The 19022-nt window shown below is 35.8% G+C and overlaps 1 protein-coding gene across 7 annotated transcripts in view; it reads right to left on the bottom strand.

Moving 5' to 3' along the window:
• Nucleotides 1–19022, bottom strand: part of Dgkb (diacylglycerol kinase beta) — a 713645-nt gene that overhangs the window by 457902 nt on the left and 236721 nt on the right. For all 7 annotated transcript variants that reach the window (XM_052738362.1, XM_052738366.1, XM_052738363.1 and 4 more), the window contains one exon: nt 17279–17377. In XM_052738362.1, coding sequence (XP_052594322.1) covers nt 17279–17377 — 99 coding nt within the window. The remainder of the gene's footprint in view (nt 1–17278; nt 17378–19022) is intronic.

The raw sequence follows: 19022 nt of genomic DNA, 5'->3' as shown, positions 1-19022 counted from the left end.
AGCTTCATAATTTTGTAGGCTCCCCCATGTGTAGACTCAGACACACACTCACAACACAATTTTTAAGTGGTTCTATCGATACTGGTGTCTTTTAGTAAAGTCCAGTTGAATGCATTGTGTGAGTCCAAGGGACTGTAAATTATTTTTTATTTCCTATAAACACTGTTATATCCAATTAAAATGTGAATATCAAAAATAAAACCTTTAGAAGTCACATACAGTAGAGTCTGTTTTCTTTTCTTGAAAGTAGTTTTTTTCATACACTCTATTCTGGTTATGGTAGCCCCGTTCCACTCCCCCCAGTTCCTCCCCAGGCCCCCTCCCACCCCTGCCCACACTCCTTCTTTCTCTCTTTTGTTAGAAAACAGACAGGCATCTAAAACACAATAACAAAAATAAAACAGAAAACAAACCAGAACAGGACAAAACAAACAAACAAAAGAAAAAGAGCCAAAGAAAACGCACAAGAAACACATAAAGATGCAGAACTGCATGTGTTTGCACACACGTAAATCCCATAAAAACATAGACCCGGAAAACATAACATACGCACAAAATGATTGCAAGGTTAAGAAAACGCTCTGACCAAGCATTGTCAGACAAAGAACTTCCAAAAATGCCTCTCAGTTTGTTGCTTGCTGGCTTTGCCTGCTGGGCATGGGGCAGAAGGGTTGGTATAACCTGTGAGAGGCCAGTGGAGAGGACAGTCTCTTGCCTAATCACTCTCTCTACCAAAGTCAAATTTATAAGCTTGTATTACAGAAATTTAATGGCATAATTATTTTACTTGTGCTGTGGACATCAGTTGGAAAAATGCTTGACATGCAAATTTATGAACCTAAACTCCAACCCCAGAATCCACAGAAAATAGCTGGCATGGTGACGTGTGATTTTAACCTCAGCCCCAGGAGGGTGGAGACAGGCAGATGTCTAGGACTAAGTGGTCAAGCAGTCTAGCACACTTGGCAGTCACTAGGAAAGTAAAGACCTTGCCGTAAAAATATTTCTCCCTGAAAACAAACAAGTAACATTATATGAACTGAGCAGTGTGGTGGTATTGTGTTCCCCAAAATATTGTGTACCCTAAAAAGCTTATCTGGGGTCAGAGAACAGAAAAGCCACTAGATACTTAGGATAGGCAGTGGTAGCACATGCCTTTAGTCCTAGCATTCCAGAGACAGAAATCCATCTGTTCAAGGATACAACCAAGCATGGTGTCTCACGCCTTTAATCCCAGAAAGCAAGCCTTTAATCCCAGGGAGTGATGATAGAAAGCAGAAAGGTATGTAAGGCATAAGGACCAGAAACTAGAAGCATTTGGCCTGGTTAAGCATTTGGCTGGTTAAGCTTTTAGGTTTTGAGCAGCACAGTTCAGCTGAGAACCATTCGGATATGAGGACACAGAGGCTTCCAGTCTGAGGAAACAAGATCAAGCATTTGGCCTGGTTAAGCATTTGGCTGGTTAAGCTTTTAGGTTTTGAGCAGCACAGTTCAGCTGAGAACCATTCGGATATGAGGACACAGAGGCTTCCAGTCTGAGGAAACAAGATCAGCTGAGAAGTGGGCCAGGTGAGGTTAGCTGTGGCTTGTTCTGTCTCTCTGATCTTCCAGTGTTCACCTCAATAACTGGCTCAGGTTTGATTTTATTAATAAGAACTCTTTAAGATTCCTGCTACAGAGCAGGTTGCATTTAGGAGCATATTTCCATGTACATGTACATGCATGCATACACTAACAATTTAGGAGCATATTTCCATGTACATGTACATGCATGCATACACTAACAATTTAGGAACATATTTCCATATACATGTACATGCATGCATACACTAACAGTTAACGCAAGGTAGACTGCGCGTTGGAAGCAGAGCCAGAGGAGTACTCAAGAGGGTTTGAAAGAAGGAAAGGCAAAGCAGAAATGATATATTATGACCTCAATTTTTAAAAAATGGAAAAGAATTTCTACATATTTTACTCTTAATTGAGTTTCACTTTATTTTGATCTCACTATCGTTCATTGTTCTATGCTCTCAACATGTACTTTTAAATATTCTGATAAAATTTTTGTTGAAAAGTTTCACAAGAGTACGTATGCACCTGCATACACTACATGCACACACAGAGAGATGGCTTTTTACTATGATTACTTCACTATTTCTACTACTAATAAGCATCTAAGAGCAACACGTTAATGTCTGATAGAAACATCTGCATATGTATCAGTTGAGTCTAATGGAAGAGAAAGTGAATGACACCCAAGCAGTAGGAGAGAGGAGAAAATGCACCATCCAATAGCTGACATAACAGATTAATACCTATCATCTGCTACCCATATGACATCTAATACACTGTCTATTTTGCCTGCTCTTCTTCTTCATAAAATACTGCTAGTTCTAGAATTCTCTTACTGCTTTTCAGGATCAGTATAGATAATGAAAGGCCCTGATAATAATATTTACAGTCAGAGCTTAGGTTTCCTTTTCATCATCCTTTGAAAAAAACCCTTAAGGCAGAGTATGATAGAATCCATTCTGATCTTTTGTCCATCTGAATACCCACTGATCTCATGCCAGAGCATTTTCTAACCAGATTAAAGTCCAGCTCTGTGTTCACTTTAGGTACAATTGAATTGAGTCAAAAATTTACACTGACTGCCAGTCAACCTTATCATGAACTTTCATTATGTGCTTGTAATTAATTGGGCCCAGCGAACAATATCAGTACTGAGTTATAGCCTCTTTTCCCCTGACCATATAATTAGAATATAATTACCCACAGGATATCAGGATGATGCGGAACCTTTCCTCTAAATGCGCCCTCATTAGGAAATAAGTCTCAATGTACATTTATTCAATCAGTGTGAATTAATTAAAATGTTACTGAAATAAAAGAGGGTAGCAATAAAGAGTGGCTGGCATCTATTAAGAGACTACCACTTGAGATCTGCATGCACAGTTTATGTTCAAACCCATTTAGCATGAGTAGGAACTTTGGCATGTAGTAGGAGCTACAAGCACTGTACTATGAAATCTGACTAAACAAACGTTTTTGAAAAGCATTTATTAGGCAGTGCCTAAAATATCTTTAATGCTTGGGTAAGCCTCTAAATACATCACTGTCTTCTGAAAATTCCATAAAGATGTTATCATGAACGTGAATGTATTTGTGCACAAAATCATTTTAATTTTAAAGTGTCTAGGCAACAATTTGTACCCCTATACTCATTTACAAATATGGATATTAAAATAAATATTTGTACTTATAAAGTTTGTGAAATAATGATTGAAAATTCCTGGACTTAGAAAGGTACAAACTATTTTTGTCTTTTAATAAAACACCCCAAACCACTTAACCTAGCTTAAGCTATTTCAATACCATATTTTCTTTAAGCTGAACATATGTATCCACCTAAGAATATATTCCTTTTTAAACGATGCATATTATATCATACCACACATTCAGATTATATAAAACACGGTAAAAATAGTAAATGCATAAGGAATCTGAGGGACATGTGATGCTTCCCACAAAAGAGTGTGAATTCATATGAAAATAATCTACCCACAATCTATTTATTCATGTTTCACTAATACAAGGGTTATGGACCATTTCAATAAAATTGTATGAAATAAATAAATTATCCTTAAATGAATATTTAGGATTTAAAAAAGAACAATGTCATAAATCAGAATAACATTTTAAAGATCTATGTGCAACAAATTAATATATATTTATTGTTAAAGCTTTTATATTTTAAAAATTGGATTTACAAATAGATTTTATAAAACAGTTCTGTTATTAGAATTTGACATTCATTATAAAAAGACAGACATATACTGATTTTGAAAGGAAATTTGGGGTCAGCAGTAGGATAAATTGCTGTTTTCCATATGCTTTTTAGGAGTAAACTCCAATCAGTTTACAAATAATCCTTTTAGTTTTTAAGAATATTTATTCTATAACATTATATTTGTGTGTACATGTGTGTGAGTGTGTGTATGCATATGTATATGGTAGGAATCTATGTTTTGCTTATATTCTAGCATAAGGTACACCCAGATATTAGATGCATCTTTTTGGAAACTAAATAATGAAATGAACAGTTGGACAACTCTATAACAAACAGGTAGAGGTATGTTCTTTTCTAACATAAAAATGTTTTTAGTATTTTAATAATGAAATGCATATGCAACCATATTTTTTCATAAGCATGCCTGGAGAAGAAAAATTAAAATTAAAGGAATATGGTAGACGAACCATATGGAACATGGAAGAAGAGTGTTTCTGACATGTCAAACAGCACAGAGGAGTTAGAAAGGATTTCTAGTAAGTCCCTTGGGAGCCCAGCGCTCCTCTGTGGCTCCCTCCAGGAAGCATCTCACTGAGCACAGCAGCTTCTGAGAGCTCCCAGCTCTGTTTCCTGGAGAATCATTCTTTGTTCATGGGAACAGATTCTCCAGGAATGTCCCTGGTTTCAGACATCACTGAAATGGGTCACTGACATCCATGATCTATCGCAGTAGTCAGAAAGGCCTAACCCAAAACTTGAGGTAGTTCAGAGCAATTCTGTGGTATGACTCTTTGTCCCCAATCCCCAGTGAAGTTCTGACCAAGACTAACTGTCCCTCTGAGCACATTCTCGATAACTGGTCTGTGTTTCTACTTCTCTGCTCTTCTCGAAAGACTTTCTTGTTTCCCTCCGAAGAGCTTGCGTTCCTTCATAATCACATACAGCCAAATCCCTCTTTCGTGGTCAACTGCTGTGCCACCATACCTCCAACATTCAAATGACTTTAGTAAGAGTCAGAAAGATTTCATAGTCAGAGGAAGAATAATGTGGACTGAGAAGGAAGAAAGACAAACCTTTGAGAATGGTTCTCACATCTGAGTATGCTTGAAGCAGCTGTCAAGAGACTGATTCATGTGCAAACACAGGAAATATCTCTGCCCACCAGACATGATGGCTGTTCGATGAGGTTGGACTCTCAAGCACACAATGGTACCGATAAAAAGGTGAATGGCCAGAGGTTTTGGTTTTTTTCTACTTAAATTACAGTGTAAACATAGGAAAGATTATGATAGGTGTAATAAATTAAGAAAAATAATTAGTCACAGAAAGAGAGAAGGTAGAGAATACTAGAATGAAAAGGGGAGGCACATAGACACAGTAAAATCCATGGGTATGGAAGAAAAATAATTGAAGGAAATAATTTGAAAAACACTTGTGGATGGTATAGAGTAAGCTTGCTATAGAAGACCAGAGAAGGTTTCTGAGCAGCATTCCTTTAGGATTGGTGTAACTCAGGTAAATGAAGCTAGAAATGCTACAAGTCTTGAGAGGGTGTTTTAAGGTTTCTCTTGCTATGATAAAACACCATGATCAAGCCAGGCGGTGGTGGCGCACGCCTTTAATCCCAGCACTCGGGAGGCAGAGCCAGGCGGATCTCTGTGAGTTCGAGGCCAGCCTGGGCTACCAAGTGAGTCCCAGGAAAGGCGCAAAGCTACACAGAGAAACCCTGTCTCGAAAAACCAAAAAAAAAAAAAAAAAAAAAAAAAAAAACAAAAAAAAAAAAACACACCATGATCAAAAGCAACTTGGGCATGAAAAGGTTCATTTCAGCTTACAACTCTCGTAGCACATTCCATCGCTGAAGGAAGGCAGAGCAGTAACTCCAGGCCTACACTTGGGTACATGGATTGAAGCAAGGGCCTCAGAAGAACTCTGCGTGTTGCCTTGCTCCTCATGACTTGCTCAGCCTGCTTTCTTATACAACTAAGGACCACCCTAACTAAGAAAACACTCCACAGGCTTTCCCACTGGCCAGACTAGTGGAGACAGCTCATTTAAGGCTCCCTCTTTCCAAATAAACCTAGCTCTTGTCCATTGGACGAAGCAAACTAAACAAACAAAAACCAACTAACCAGGAAAAAGGATGAGGAAAAGAAGGGAGACCTTCAAGTGACAGGTTTTATCATCTGGATTTGACCGCAAGGAGGGGGACTAGAGGCCCCCAACAGAATTACCACACTTACTGGGTAAACAGCAACACAGGTTGACCTAGGCAACAAAAATAGGGGTGAGCTAGAGATCCCTGGACTATACGAAAAAGAGTGTATGGAACAGCTTACATATACATGCATCTGTCCTTAGGTTTCAAGCAAAAAAAGAAAAAAGAAAAGAAAAGAAAAGAAAGAAAGAAACATACAACGAACACTGAATGTGGAAAAAGGCATAGACATGAATTCTTTGTGATCTCCCCTCTCTCAGAAAGAAACATTAAATCCAGAGACGATGTTTGCTAGTGGAATCTATCCTTATATGCCTAATGGCTTTCAGAGAGTCTGGTTTAGGCTGCATTCACCATCTTAAACTTAAGAGATGACAGTAATACAAAATATTAACTTCTGACGTTATTAGATCAGGATGTCTGTCCTGCCCGCCACAATCACCCCAGGAAGAGGACAAGCAGAAAAATAATAGAGAAGTGAAATTATCTGGGCATCTTCATGCCATAGTTTGTGGCACGTTCGCCTTGTCAACGTCTTACTAGAACAGCCACATTGGAACACATTTGATGACAGTGGGTGATTTTAGCAATTACATGAATTTTATGAAGGATTCCCTTTTGATATAGTGTACCACAGCAAGCTTTTACCCTGACTTGAAAATTAGAATATTTACCATTTAAAACTACTTTATTTTATGATTTGGCCTACATTTTTTTTGGTTTTTTTTTTTTTTTTTTTTTTTTTTTTGGCCTACATTTTAACACTTTTTTTTTTTTTAAGAAAAAAAGGCCCTATAATAGTGGTCTCATTAAGAAATTAAATATTTAATTCATTTGGATTATTTGAGGTTAGACATGACATGGAATTTAATTTTCTTTTGAGTGTTCCATGTAGTTACACAATAATCTCAACATGGCTGATGCTCTAGTAAATGTGACATGAGGTTAGATAATGTATTTCATTATTACACATGATTCTATGTGTCTTGATACTTTCCACTGGTTCTTAATATCTAGGCCCATGCCCACATTATTTAATCAAGGCACCTTTAACAAGATAAAAACATTGCTAGGACTCTTAGAATAGGTCTTCCTCTTTATTCTTTTCAATTTTATGTGCTTGAGTACATTTTCGTATCCATGTAACTTTGGAATAATTTCATGAAGCCAAAAAGAATTGTATAGGAATTGCCCAAAGGAGATCAGTCAAATTGAAGACACGGATTCCTTTTTTTCAGTTTGATTTTTTTCTCAGTGTACTTAAAAATAAGCAGACCCTTTAGTTTTACTTCTTATTTTTAGGACTAGCATGATGTCTTCTCCTTGAACGATATTCTCCTGGAATCCAGTGCACTCTCAGTACTCCTACGCACTGGGGAGGATCAGTTGCCCTCCATGTTGACTGTGTATTACTCTGATGATGGAGCACTTTGGCTTATTTTTTCTCTCCTCCTTTCCATCTTCATCCTTCAGTCACTAGTCCTATGTTACAACTGCATTAATTTGGAGTAGAATCCTGCGTTAATGTCCTTTATCAATAAAGAGTGCAATTGCTATTTCTTTCATTGTATGCAGTGAATCTTCAGGCATGCGCTCTCTATAAAATCTATGCAATATGCTACTTCCTTGTTCTGTAGCTGCAGAATTATTACTAGTTTTGGCAACACTAAAATGAACTTTAGCCATAAGCCATCATTCAACATCTAGATTAACGATTGTTATAAAAATGCACAACAAGACTGCAGGAACAAGACTTCCACATTGCACTGGCAGTTGTGGTATTGATGAGATGCAAGTCAAAGCCTAGCCCTGCCATATTGTCATCTCAGGATGGCATAAAAACAAAACTCGAAAGTGTTTCTCTAGATAAACACTACCAAACTTGGATCTTTCATTCTTTTCTAAAGCTGCTAAAACCAAAGGTTAGGAAAATACAAACAACCACTGTCAAATTGTTAACATTTTGTGACAGAAATCTCTAGTTCTCAGTCAGTTTTGGTATGAATTTACTCATGCTTCTGCTGCATGTTGTATTCTTCTGTGACCTCCCTTAAACATTGTTGGCAATTACTTGTAGAACAGCCTAAATCATTCATCAGTATGCAATCCCACATCCTTATTTTTGAACCACAAACACACGTGAGTTTTTTGTTTCATTTGAATTTATTTTAAGTTTTTCATCTTGTTAGGGTTGTAAATCCCTTTGATATGTTTATGTATGGGTACAGATTTTTGATTTCCATTAGATTTTATCTTCATCAAACTTCCAAATTATATTTTACTGGCACTGTGTTTTGGCTTTTCTATGAGCTGCGATAAACTTTCCATGGCACAGTTTGTTTCCTTAAAAAGAGTTATAAATTGCAGTATCTACTACTATATTTTAAGTAGAAACCATCATAGAAACTTATAAAAATATTGTCATAATCCTATTAAAAATAAACACAAAAATAGAACTCTATGATTTTAGGTAGAAACAAATATAACTCAACATAGATAATGACCCTTTTCTAAAAAATGACATCCATGTGTGTGTGTGTGTGTGTGTGTGTGTGTGTGTGTGTGTTATCTCACATCAGCATACAGATGGTTTCCTCAGAACATAGCAATGTTACTCTAACCAGGACAATGTAATGAATTATGGTCGATCTCACAGCATAGATGATGTAATAATTACACAATGTAATTTTGTGTTGCCCCCTTTCCTATGATACATACTTTAGTATTGTATATGAGGAATATACTAAGCTAGAAACAAATGTAGGCCTATTTTATATACAACATAATACTTTAGTGCTTTGTACTGCTCACTGGGATTTGAATGCTACAATTTAATATCACCCATCTAAAAATTAAATAAATACAAAGCAACTTTCCTTTATGAATAATACTATGAAACCTAATCTTTTAGAGTTTCAAAATATAGAAAAAATGAGATTCCTTTTGCCTATCATTACCATGATGACAATTATGAATTGACCTATAATGAATATTAATTAAATGAATATTAAGTAATGACACTGATGAAACATTTATTGAGTACTGACATTGTACTTTATCCCCATTCTTTTGACCAAAAAAAAAGGTGAAGAAGAAAACTACATGGGTACAAATTGTAGGTAGGTTACGCAAAATATTTCAAGACAATACATGAGTTCAGTGGCTATCACTTAAGGTGAAAGAGGTAAGAGGAAAGGAAGAGTGAGGCAGTCTAAAGAGTAGAAAGCTAAAATGTGACACCCAGAGCAGCAAGCCCCAACCTCATTCAAGCCTTCACACCTCCCTACCACACACGACAGCCAGGAAAGTTCAAGAGCTCGCGGAGGGAAGAAAGTTACAGACCGTTCACAAGTTTCAGAACTGAAGGGAATTCAGATGTATATCTCCTATCACCGGCTGATGCTCAGCGTTGGGCTTGTCATTATTAATTCTCACTTGTGTGAGGTAAGTGATAGGTAGACGCAAAAAGATCCCATAATAACCGAGCTGTGAAGAAGACTCGCATATCGTATTCACTCCCTAACAGACCTTCTGACATTCTGTGGAGTAGTGACTTCGTTTAACACATGCTCTAAGGAAGACTTCACATACCCTCTGCTATTTAAGATGTAATCACCATATTTACAATGTATAATTTAGAATTCTTAAAACTGTGGAAGAGTGAGAGAGATCGGAAGAGGAGAAGTTAATATGGCATATGGTTCTCTGAGGGTGTTATACGTAGGACTACGTAGAGAGCTGCTGCAGTAACACCATAATTGGCCACATTACAGAGTTAACACTGAAGAAGAAAGAGAGGTGGAATCGAGACCATTTGACTCAAAGATGAAGAATAGTCATAGATCCCAAATTCCCCAAATAATTGTGTTTTCCTTTCTGTGATTTAAGAAGTTTCACTATTTATCTTGTTGGCATTAGTATAAATTTCACTACTAAAACTTAATAAGATACTATAACGTGAGAATTTATACCAGAAAGAATATCTCAATTGTCTAAAATTAGACAAAATGCCTGATATATCAATTCTTCTTTTTTCTTTTTTTGTTTGTTTGTTTGTTCTTGTTTTTCGAGACAGGGTTTTTCCGTGTAGTTTTGGTGCCTGTCCTGGATCTTGCTCTGTAGACCAAGATGGCCTCGAACTCACAGAGATCCACCTGGCTCTGCCTCCTAAGTGCTGGGATTAAAGGCGTGCGCCACCACTGCCCAGCTAAAATATATATATATATATATATATATATATATATATATATATATATATATATATATTATTTAATATGCCATCTCTTCTTGTTGATGGATATTGCTTTGATTATGCCTTCCAGTGAAATATAGAAGTTTAAATGGAGATGACATGATCGTTGAAGCTAATTTAGAATTTAAAATGTATTATTTCTGTCAATACAAGGTGTATATTTCAAATATTCCAGATATTATGCCGTGTGTGGCAGATGTGTTTATAGAACAGAAAGAACTAATCTCTGTAAATTATAATCACTTATAGGACAAAACAGGATGTGACAGTGATACTTTGTACTGGTGGTTAGAAGTCAGGAGAGTGTGTTCTTTCTGAAGACATCCACTAAAGGGTTACGTGTAACTAAATAAGGACTGGGCAAGGAGGTAGCCACAAACAGTGCATACTTAAGATGTGCTCAATTAGAAACATTATGTAGCCAATCCTCATAATAATTCACAATACATGGAAATATATTTAATTATATCTATTTAAATATTAAAGTAGCATGTCACTTGACATATCTAATTTAGTTACAGAAACATAAGAAAAAGATCTAAGTACCAAAGAGGTTATTTATTATAAGGTTCTTTTATTTTACTGAATTAAAGATCTAAAATTTATGACTTTTTAGATTTTATGAATGTTTTGTTATTTTACAATACAAGTTTAAAATTTAATTTTTAAATTCTAGTGTAATCCTTATAGTAACATGATATAAAGTAATCATTTTCTAAATATAGGTATATTTTAAGACAGTTTTCATGAACTATCACATCTTTCTATTTTCCAAAGGGAAATCGGGAAAAATGTTATTAACTAATGCGGCATAATAAAGTAGTGTCTGTCAGGACTCAGATGCAGGTTACTCATTGTGTGTGGTCTGGGGTGGTAGGTCCACTTATTCTTCCACCTGCAGCAGAGGAGCAGTCACGTGCTTAGATGAAATTTAGGCTTTTAACTTATCTTACATTTCAGGTGGGTATGTGTTATAAGTCTGTAGTATAATACCTGTAGATAATTTGTATCATGTATTTTCATGAGTGATGAGAGAATGTCCATTTACAAACGTTTATAGACAAAGCATATATGTATTTATTTCAAGTGCTTGTTTGGGTCTCTTAGCATTTTGAACTGGACTATTTGGTTATTAATGATTTTTGTATTATTTACACAATATTTCACTTGTATGTGTGCATCATCAGTATGTATGTATATTATCAGTCATTCTGGGACATTTTGTTGTAAGGATGTGGAATGGCATTTCTAATGAGAAATACTAACACTAAACAGCGTCTCTACTGTAACTCAACTCTTGTATTTATAGATGCATACAAAAAAGAAATGAAGACATGCCCAAAACACACATGTTCATTGTCATGAGATAAGGTAATGGCAGCTGCATAACTCCGAGTCCACTGAACGTTACTGAATGTGCTCCTTAAGAGGGCAAATGTTATGGCCTGTGCATATTTCAATATACCTGTTTTCATCAAAATAGCTAAGGAATAATAGCATACAACTAGGTATCTTAAGTTCTTCTTTTATGCTTTGTATGGTGTGATAAAGATGACATGAATGGTCATTTCATAATAACTAAGCTCAACACCCCTGGTATTCATGGTGAATACTATCTCAAAAAACTGAGTTATGCACGTTACAAGGGATAAAACTTCCACTAAAGGAAAGCAACAATAACAAAAACACCTAGTTAATTTTTATTTTGTGTGAGGTCTACTGTTTTTCTTTAAAGAAATATTAATATTTTGTAGCAGGTAACACTGTACATTCATTCCTGATATAGTCATGAGGGACCACAGGTTAGAAAAGGTTCAGTGGCCACTAGTTTGAACAGTTTAACAAATTCTCTAAGCAGAACATTATTTTGTTTAAAAGATGAGCCTTTAAATAGTTAATGGGCGTAATATTCAATGTATTTACTCCATTATACAAAAATGACCTTTAATTCTTGCTTAGCAAGGCAGGAGGAATCCTAAGATGAAGTAATTTCACCTGATTTATTAACATATACAAGACTGCAGAAGCTTGAAAGAACAGGTGTACTTTGAGAACTACAAGTAGTTCAATTATCCTTGATTTCCAGTGTCTAATGCGGTTTGCAAGAGACTGGGTGGGTTGATCCAGGTAAGAACTTTGTTTACCATAGAAGAGAGCTTGGAATTCAAATAAGGAAAATTTGCAATTAATTTATGCATGAAAGAGACATTTCATGTTTGCGTTTTAGACTGTAGACCCAGAAAACAGCTTAGAGATGTATGGAAAGGAATCCATTCGGTAAGAATGCCACAGGGTTAGTCAGTCCCAAGGGAAAAATTGTCACGGATGCATGGGACATAAAAAGACAAGATTATGAATGTTACAATAGCAGACTCCGTGATGAACTTGCAATTTACGGTGAGGAATACAGGATAAGATTTGTGAATGTTGTCTCAGATAATTCACAGGAGGCTTGGCCTGGAATCTGGAAGAAGGTAGAAATGATTCCATGCAGTTCTGGAGGGGTAATACTTGGCTTTTGCTCCTATGTCATCCTTTTATCTCCTTCTGTAGTGGTGTTTGCTCTGCCCATGGCCTTGGGCTATGGGGCCCAAAGGAGGCGGTGCTCCCTGCCATTGTAAGTGACCTCTTAAAAGGAGAGGGGGAAGCGTCACGTGCCCCTTCTCAATACTCCTGCCTGTGAGGTGGATTTGCTCCTAGTCAGATCAGGGGATGACTTCAGTTGTCTACTCTGTTCTGTATTTGTGAGTGTATTTGCTCAATTTACCTTAATAAATTTCCCTAGTACTTCTTAAATAGACTCCCGAGGATTTATCGTTTTATCCTTCATTGTTCTGTTTACTTGCACATAAACTTAGAACAATTACAGTCTTTAGTTTATGAGCTCACTGTGATTTTCAAATAAGTTTGTATTTCTTATTACCAAAAACTCTACTCTTTCATAATTGCTATTTCTCTCTCCTTCATTATTGTTACCTAATGTCATTAACCCTAACTCTAAGACTCACCCAGTCCACAGTAGCCTCCAATGTACTATCCTCTCATTTCCCTGATGAACCAAGGTTATTTTTTTTATGAAACTGTTGTTGTGCAGACATTTTAAACTTCCTGATTCTCTCTATTCACCTCACATGGAATAATATGACAGAATCATTTATGCGGGGCTTGACTTTTCTGCTCTTGGAATTGGAATGTACCTAGAAATAAATATGAGGTAAGGTTTAACTAGAGAACCACATTCACTCAAGCTTCCTAGCCATGTGCTAAATGTAGGACGTTAACTAGAGGCGGTTGCCTCTCACTCCTTGGTAGCTATACTGGGTTTGTTTGATCATTTAGTTTTCATCTCACTAGGTGACTTCAGAATTAACTTCTAGCAAATCTTCAGAATTCTTATAGATCTTGCAACATCCCCACTTGCAAGCAAGGATCCAGCTCCCTCTCTCCAAATATGTAAATTCTGTATCTTTGTCCCATCATAGCAGACAATTTTTTTACTCGAAATTAGAAATCATATCATTCCTTATCTAGGGAAAATCTTCTGACAAATTCTAATATAATTCAGAATAAAATGTAACTAACTTATAATAGTCTGACTACCCTACACAGTATGAAATGGCCTTCATTTGTACAATTCTTCCTCTACACACTCTGGTCCAGCTATTAACATCCTTCACTGTCCTTTCAATATGTCCAGTATCTCCTGCCTCAGAGATTATGTTCTTGCTAGACTTTTATTAAGCCCCGTCCCCAGAAAGTCATATGGTGCCTCCTTCAAATTCCTTTCTTCAGTGAACTCCTTCTTGTATGTAGATTCAGAATTTCTTCTATGTAATTTTTATTTTGTTCTTTACACTAAAACTATCATACATTTTTTTGTTTGGGTATATATAAGATATTAAAAATAACATTTCAATATTATTTAATAAAATATATTGGAAAATATTACATTGTACTCAAGTCTTGCACTAATCCCGAAAGTCCAGACCAAAGTTACTCAGAGTTAATTCTTACAAACAAACCAAAAGCCCAAGGAAGCAAATAGATTCCAAAACACTCTTTTCTCTAAAAAATTAGTTTGCCTCCATCAATACATTGAAAAAGGTCCCTCTATTTTAATGCTTATTTTTAAACATGATAGTAATATTTTATTCTTCTGTCATTGTATTACTTGTTCTTACAAAATATTCCATTGTGTACTTCAGTTAGGACCTTCATCCTACTCTATTGGAAGGAGAACATCATGATTAATGAATCACAAATAAAGGCCTATAATGACTTTGTTGTGATTTTATTCTTGAATTATATCAGTACTAGAGATCATCAAATGACCTATTCTTCTGGGCATTTTTTATGGTAAAGGCAACTGAAATTTAGTCTCTTTACAATTTTTCAATGTCCTATATAGCATTATTATTTATAGATAACAATCTTGAAATTGCACTTCTAAACTGACAATTCCTGTGTAATTGGAATTGTTCCTCCTTTTGGACAACAGCTCTTTATCCCAGTTACAGTAACTACTGCTATGATGAAACCATGACCAACAGCACAGCTGGAAGAAATGGATTTATTTGGTTTCTACTCACATATCATCATGTATCATTAAAGGAAGTCAAGGCAGGAACTGAATGAAACAGGGCCAAAACTTGGAGTCAGGACTGATGCAGAAGCCATGGAGAGATGCTGTTTATTGGCTTGTTCCACATAGCTTTCCCAGATTGCAATCTTACAGAACCCAGCCAAGGGGAGGCACCACCCACCTTGGCCTGAGCCCTCCCACATTTATCACTAATTAAGAAAATGTCCTACAGGCCTGCATACAGTTTGATCTTACAGAGAAGTATTTTCAGTTGAGGCTCCCTCTTTTTCAATGATTCTAGCTCGTGTCAAGCTGACATATAACTAGCCAGCACAACCCTCTTCTCCTTCCCCAACTCTTGGTAACCATCCTTCTGTTTCCATGTGTTTTAGTACAGTCAGGGGCCAAATAGTTTACTTATTTGTATTACTCTTGACCATTTTATCACCCAACTGGAATGTGAGATCTGTGAAGGCAATGGTGTGGTTTTTCCTTTTCACTATTTGATGCTACACAAAATATTCTTTGACACTCAATAATGCTTGCTGAATGAACTAATACTCTTAACATAGCATCTGCTATAGTATATGAACTCAGTAAACAAGCACTAGTGTTACTACATTAATTAATAATAACATATTGAATGTGCTACAATGAACACAGGATGGAACTTTTGGTTATAGCTCTGCATGTCCATGGTTAGCAAGGAAAGAAAATCAACCAGAGACATAAGTTCCCTTTAGGAAGAATAGTAAATGTGTAAACCATTGACACAAGAAGCCAGACCCAAGTGACATCAATAACAGGCAAGGTGTCATCATAACCCCTGGAAAGATGACAGGGGACGAGCCCCAAGAATAAGAAAGGACTGAGTGAGGCATAATGGAAGTCATTTAAATGTAGATAAAGTTTTGCCTCAGAGAGGAACACATTTCAGAATAGACTGTAGTCTAATGATTCAATGATTCAAATGTTGAGATACAAAACATAATAGAGACCATATAAATATTTGATGATAGAAAATAACTTTTCAGAATCAAAAGTATTCAAATGTAGCAATGAAAAATTTTTTTCTAGATTGTTGGAAGGCAGGAATATCCATGAGACATATGTTACTAAGCCTTCAATTTCCCAAAGAAAGGAGTAATAAAAAATAAGAGTAAGCCTCATGGTTGACATTCTGTAACACATCCTGGCAAGAATGGTCCTTACTGAGCAGGATATCCCAACTGAATCTTGATGGCAGAAAAATGAATTTGGCTTTTTGTGGAAATTAAAACTTCATGTCAAAGATGCATCTAAGTCAGGAACATTGCAATATATTTAAAGAAAAGAAAAATAATGTAAAAATTCTATAATCCTTTCATCTCTCTGAAAGCATAAAGATAACAACAAATTAATTTAAAATCTAAAGTATTTTATGAGTCAGTATTTATAATTAATTTTATTTATTACATACATTCAACAAATACTGCATTGAGAAAAAAATTAAAATTACTTAACACTATCTTCAGCAATATGAAGATATTTTCTTTTCTTTTAGTAATTTGACAAAATAAAGAGTTTATAATAACTTTGTAAGTAAAGGTATTTAAAACGCCATCAGCATTTTGCAGATAATCACAAAATGAATCATAAGTGGGTGAAAATTGAGTAATTTGATTAATTTCTCAGTTGACCTTTACAAAAGTATTCATCTAATATTTCTTAGTTGTTGCGCTTTTGTTACATAAAACCAAAGTTCCAGCCATTTAATTTCCACGTTGTTCTTGAGAATGAGATGTGTGTTACACAAAGTAGTTTGTTTTGTGAAATAGTCTTTCATTTAGAAATAATTTTGGATTCTGAAAATGAATATTGTCTTTGAACGCCTATGTCTATCCTTATTAAGAGCCTGCTCAGAACTACTTCTCTCCTTCATTTTTCATTTCTATATTTATTTAATTAGGAAATTAATCTACATGTAGTAAAATGTATTGTTAATTTAAAAAAAAAACAGCTAGTGAGAGTGCACAACATGTTAAGAGATCTGTGTTATCACTTCAGATAGCCTCTGACCCTAAGGGAGAAACTTCAAAAGTGTAGACACAGAATGTGTATTCCCATCAAAAATACCCACAAGAATAACTTCAATATTCTGGGAAGGTAGGTCTATAAGATATGTAAAATGTAGAAGTGTTCTGCCCATATAATTTCTGGTAAGTACAGCATGACGAAGACACCACCTACATCAGCTGCATTTCTATGATACTCTACCCCACTCTGACTGTATACGAGGACAAAGAGAGTGCCATGAGCAGAGGTTTCTGCTCAGGAGTGATGAGGTGGGTTTTGTCTTAACACATGAAAAATTACTCCCAGAAATACCTATTGCTATAGTGTTCCAGTTATTCACAGTGTCCACAAGTGACATCCAAATGATAAGGACAAACTCACCAGTACCACCGGGCAGATTGTGGTGGGTGGTAAAATATGGTCCTTCAAGGGTCCACAGTCACATTCAGGCCTCAGATGAGAAGCACATTTGTTGTGCAGCTAGGAAAGGAAAAATAAATAATATCAACTCGACACGACATGACATCCAGGGAAGCGTGAACTGCAGCCTAGATGCAATACTACATTATAAGTGTACTAGAAGAATTGTAAGAACAAAGCGGTTCCAAAATCTGCTGCAAATTTTATATCTAACTACCCCGCTTTCTTTGACAAACACAAATTATTTCCCGTTACAGTTCCCCTGCTTATCTTTCAGCATGATCTTGAAACCACTGTGCGCTGTGGATGTTTTTTTTTTTTTTTTCTTTTTGACCCTCCTGTTTTCTCAAAGTCATTCCAAAGTGCAGAGCTCAGTATGGGGCATAATTGATCCCATCATTAGTTTCAACTTTGTAATTCAATATGTAAATGTAACCTGAGATTCATCTCAGTAGGAGCAGGATATAAATAAAAGAAGATGATTATGATTATAAAAGTGTATCTTTATATTGTATTTACCAGCCCGACATTCAGTTAGCATATAATCATATAATGTGATATTTATTTTACAATATGTATGAACCTTAGCTGATAATTTTATCAACTCTGATCACAGGTTTAATTTCAAGTTTATGTAAAATAAAATGTATTAAGTAGTGATGTTTTTAAATCAATATGATGGTCTTGATCAGATTTGATAAAAATAATTCTTGTTCAAAAAATTTAGAAATTTCTCCCTTCACCACTTTATATAAATTTACTATAATATATTCATACTTCAGGAAAATTATTTATTTTTAACAGTACAATGTGTCTTGTTAAGAAAATAGTACCACAGCAATTTCCAGCTTGGCAACTCATTTCAGAAGTCCACTCCATTTATCCTTAGCTGTATTAACTCCCCTCTATAAGCAGTTAATTAGCCACTGAGTATAGGCTCATTGTTGATTTACTGTTAGTGATGGAACTGCATTGAAAGAGGATTTCTGTTGTCCTGTATTCTAAAACATTTGTCACACAGAGGCCCTGCCTTAGAGTTCAAGTGTTTCTACTATAATTAGTGCCCATTAGGCTGCATTTAGGAAATAAAAGTATCTTTATGCATCCATCAGCAATTAGCATCTCTTTCTCACATAAACTTCTCCACAGAAAGGTGGGGCAGGCATCTTCTTAGGCACTGCTGACTTTGGTTTGACAAGAGATAAAATGCATTCAAAAAGCAGCAGCAGCTGAATCCTTTTGTACAAAGGAGCCAAGTAAACCTATACCCTGCTTGAGTAATAAAAACAGTTTCCTTAACTTAACTCTAAAATATATTATTAGTTTATTGAAGCTATTCTCATAAAATAAATATGGTTCTGGATATTTGGATGCACTGGTACAAGCCATCAAGTGTGAGGTAAATGAGGTCTATTCTGGATAATATGTAAAAGTCAAAATATTAACTCTTGATACCAGTGAATATGAAACTTTTTCTGCAAATAGAGTCTGTGTTAATATATACTAGCTAAGGTACACTCATGCTGGATTTGTCTGGGCCAGATCCATTGACTGGAAGCCTTCTAGGGAGAAGGAAATCTGGACCAGGAGAGGCAGACACCATGAGAATGGTGTATGTGACAAGCCAGGCTGAGATGTGAGTGCTGGCTTTACAAAGCATGCAACACCAAGGACTTCCAGAGAGCATCAGAGGCTAGGAAAAGGC

This window comes from Peromyscus californicus, unplaced genomic scaffold (genome assembly GCF_007827085.1).
Source record: "Peromyscus californicus insignis strain IS unplaced genomic scaffold, ASM782708v3 Scaffold_15__1_contigs__length_86483966, whole genome shotgun sequence".
In the NCBI taxonomy this organism is placed as follows: Eukaryota; Metazoa; Chordata; class Mammalia; order Rodentia; family Cricetidae; genus Peromyscus; species Peromyscus californicus.
The sequence above is the reverse complement of the archived record's forward strand: the minus strand, read 5'-3'. Positions and strand labels throughout refer to the sequence as shown.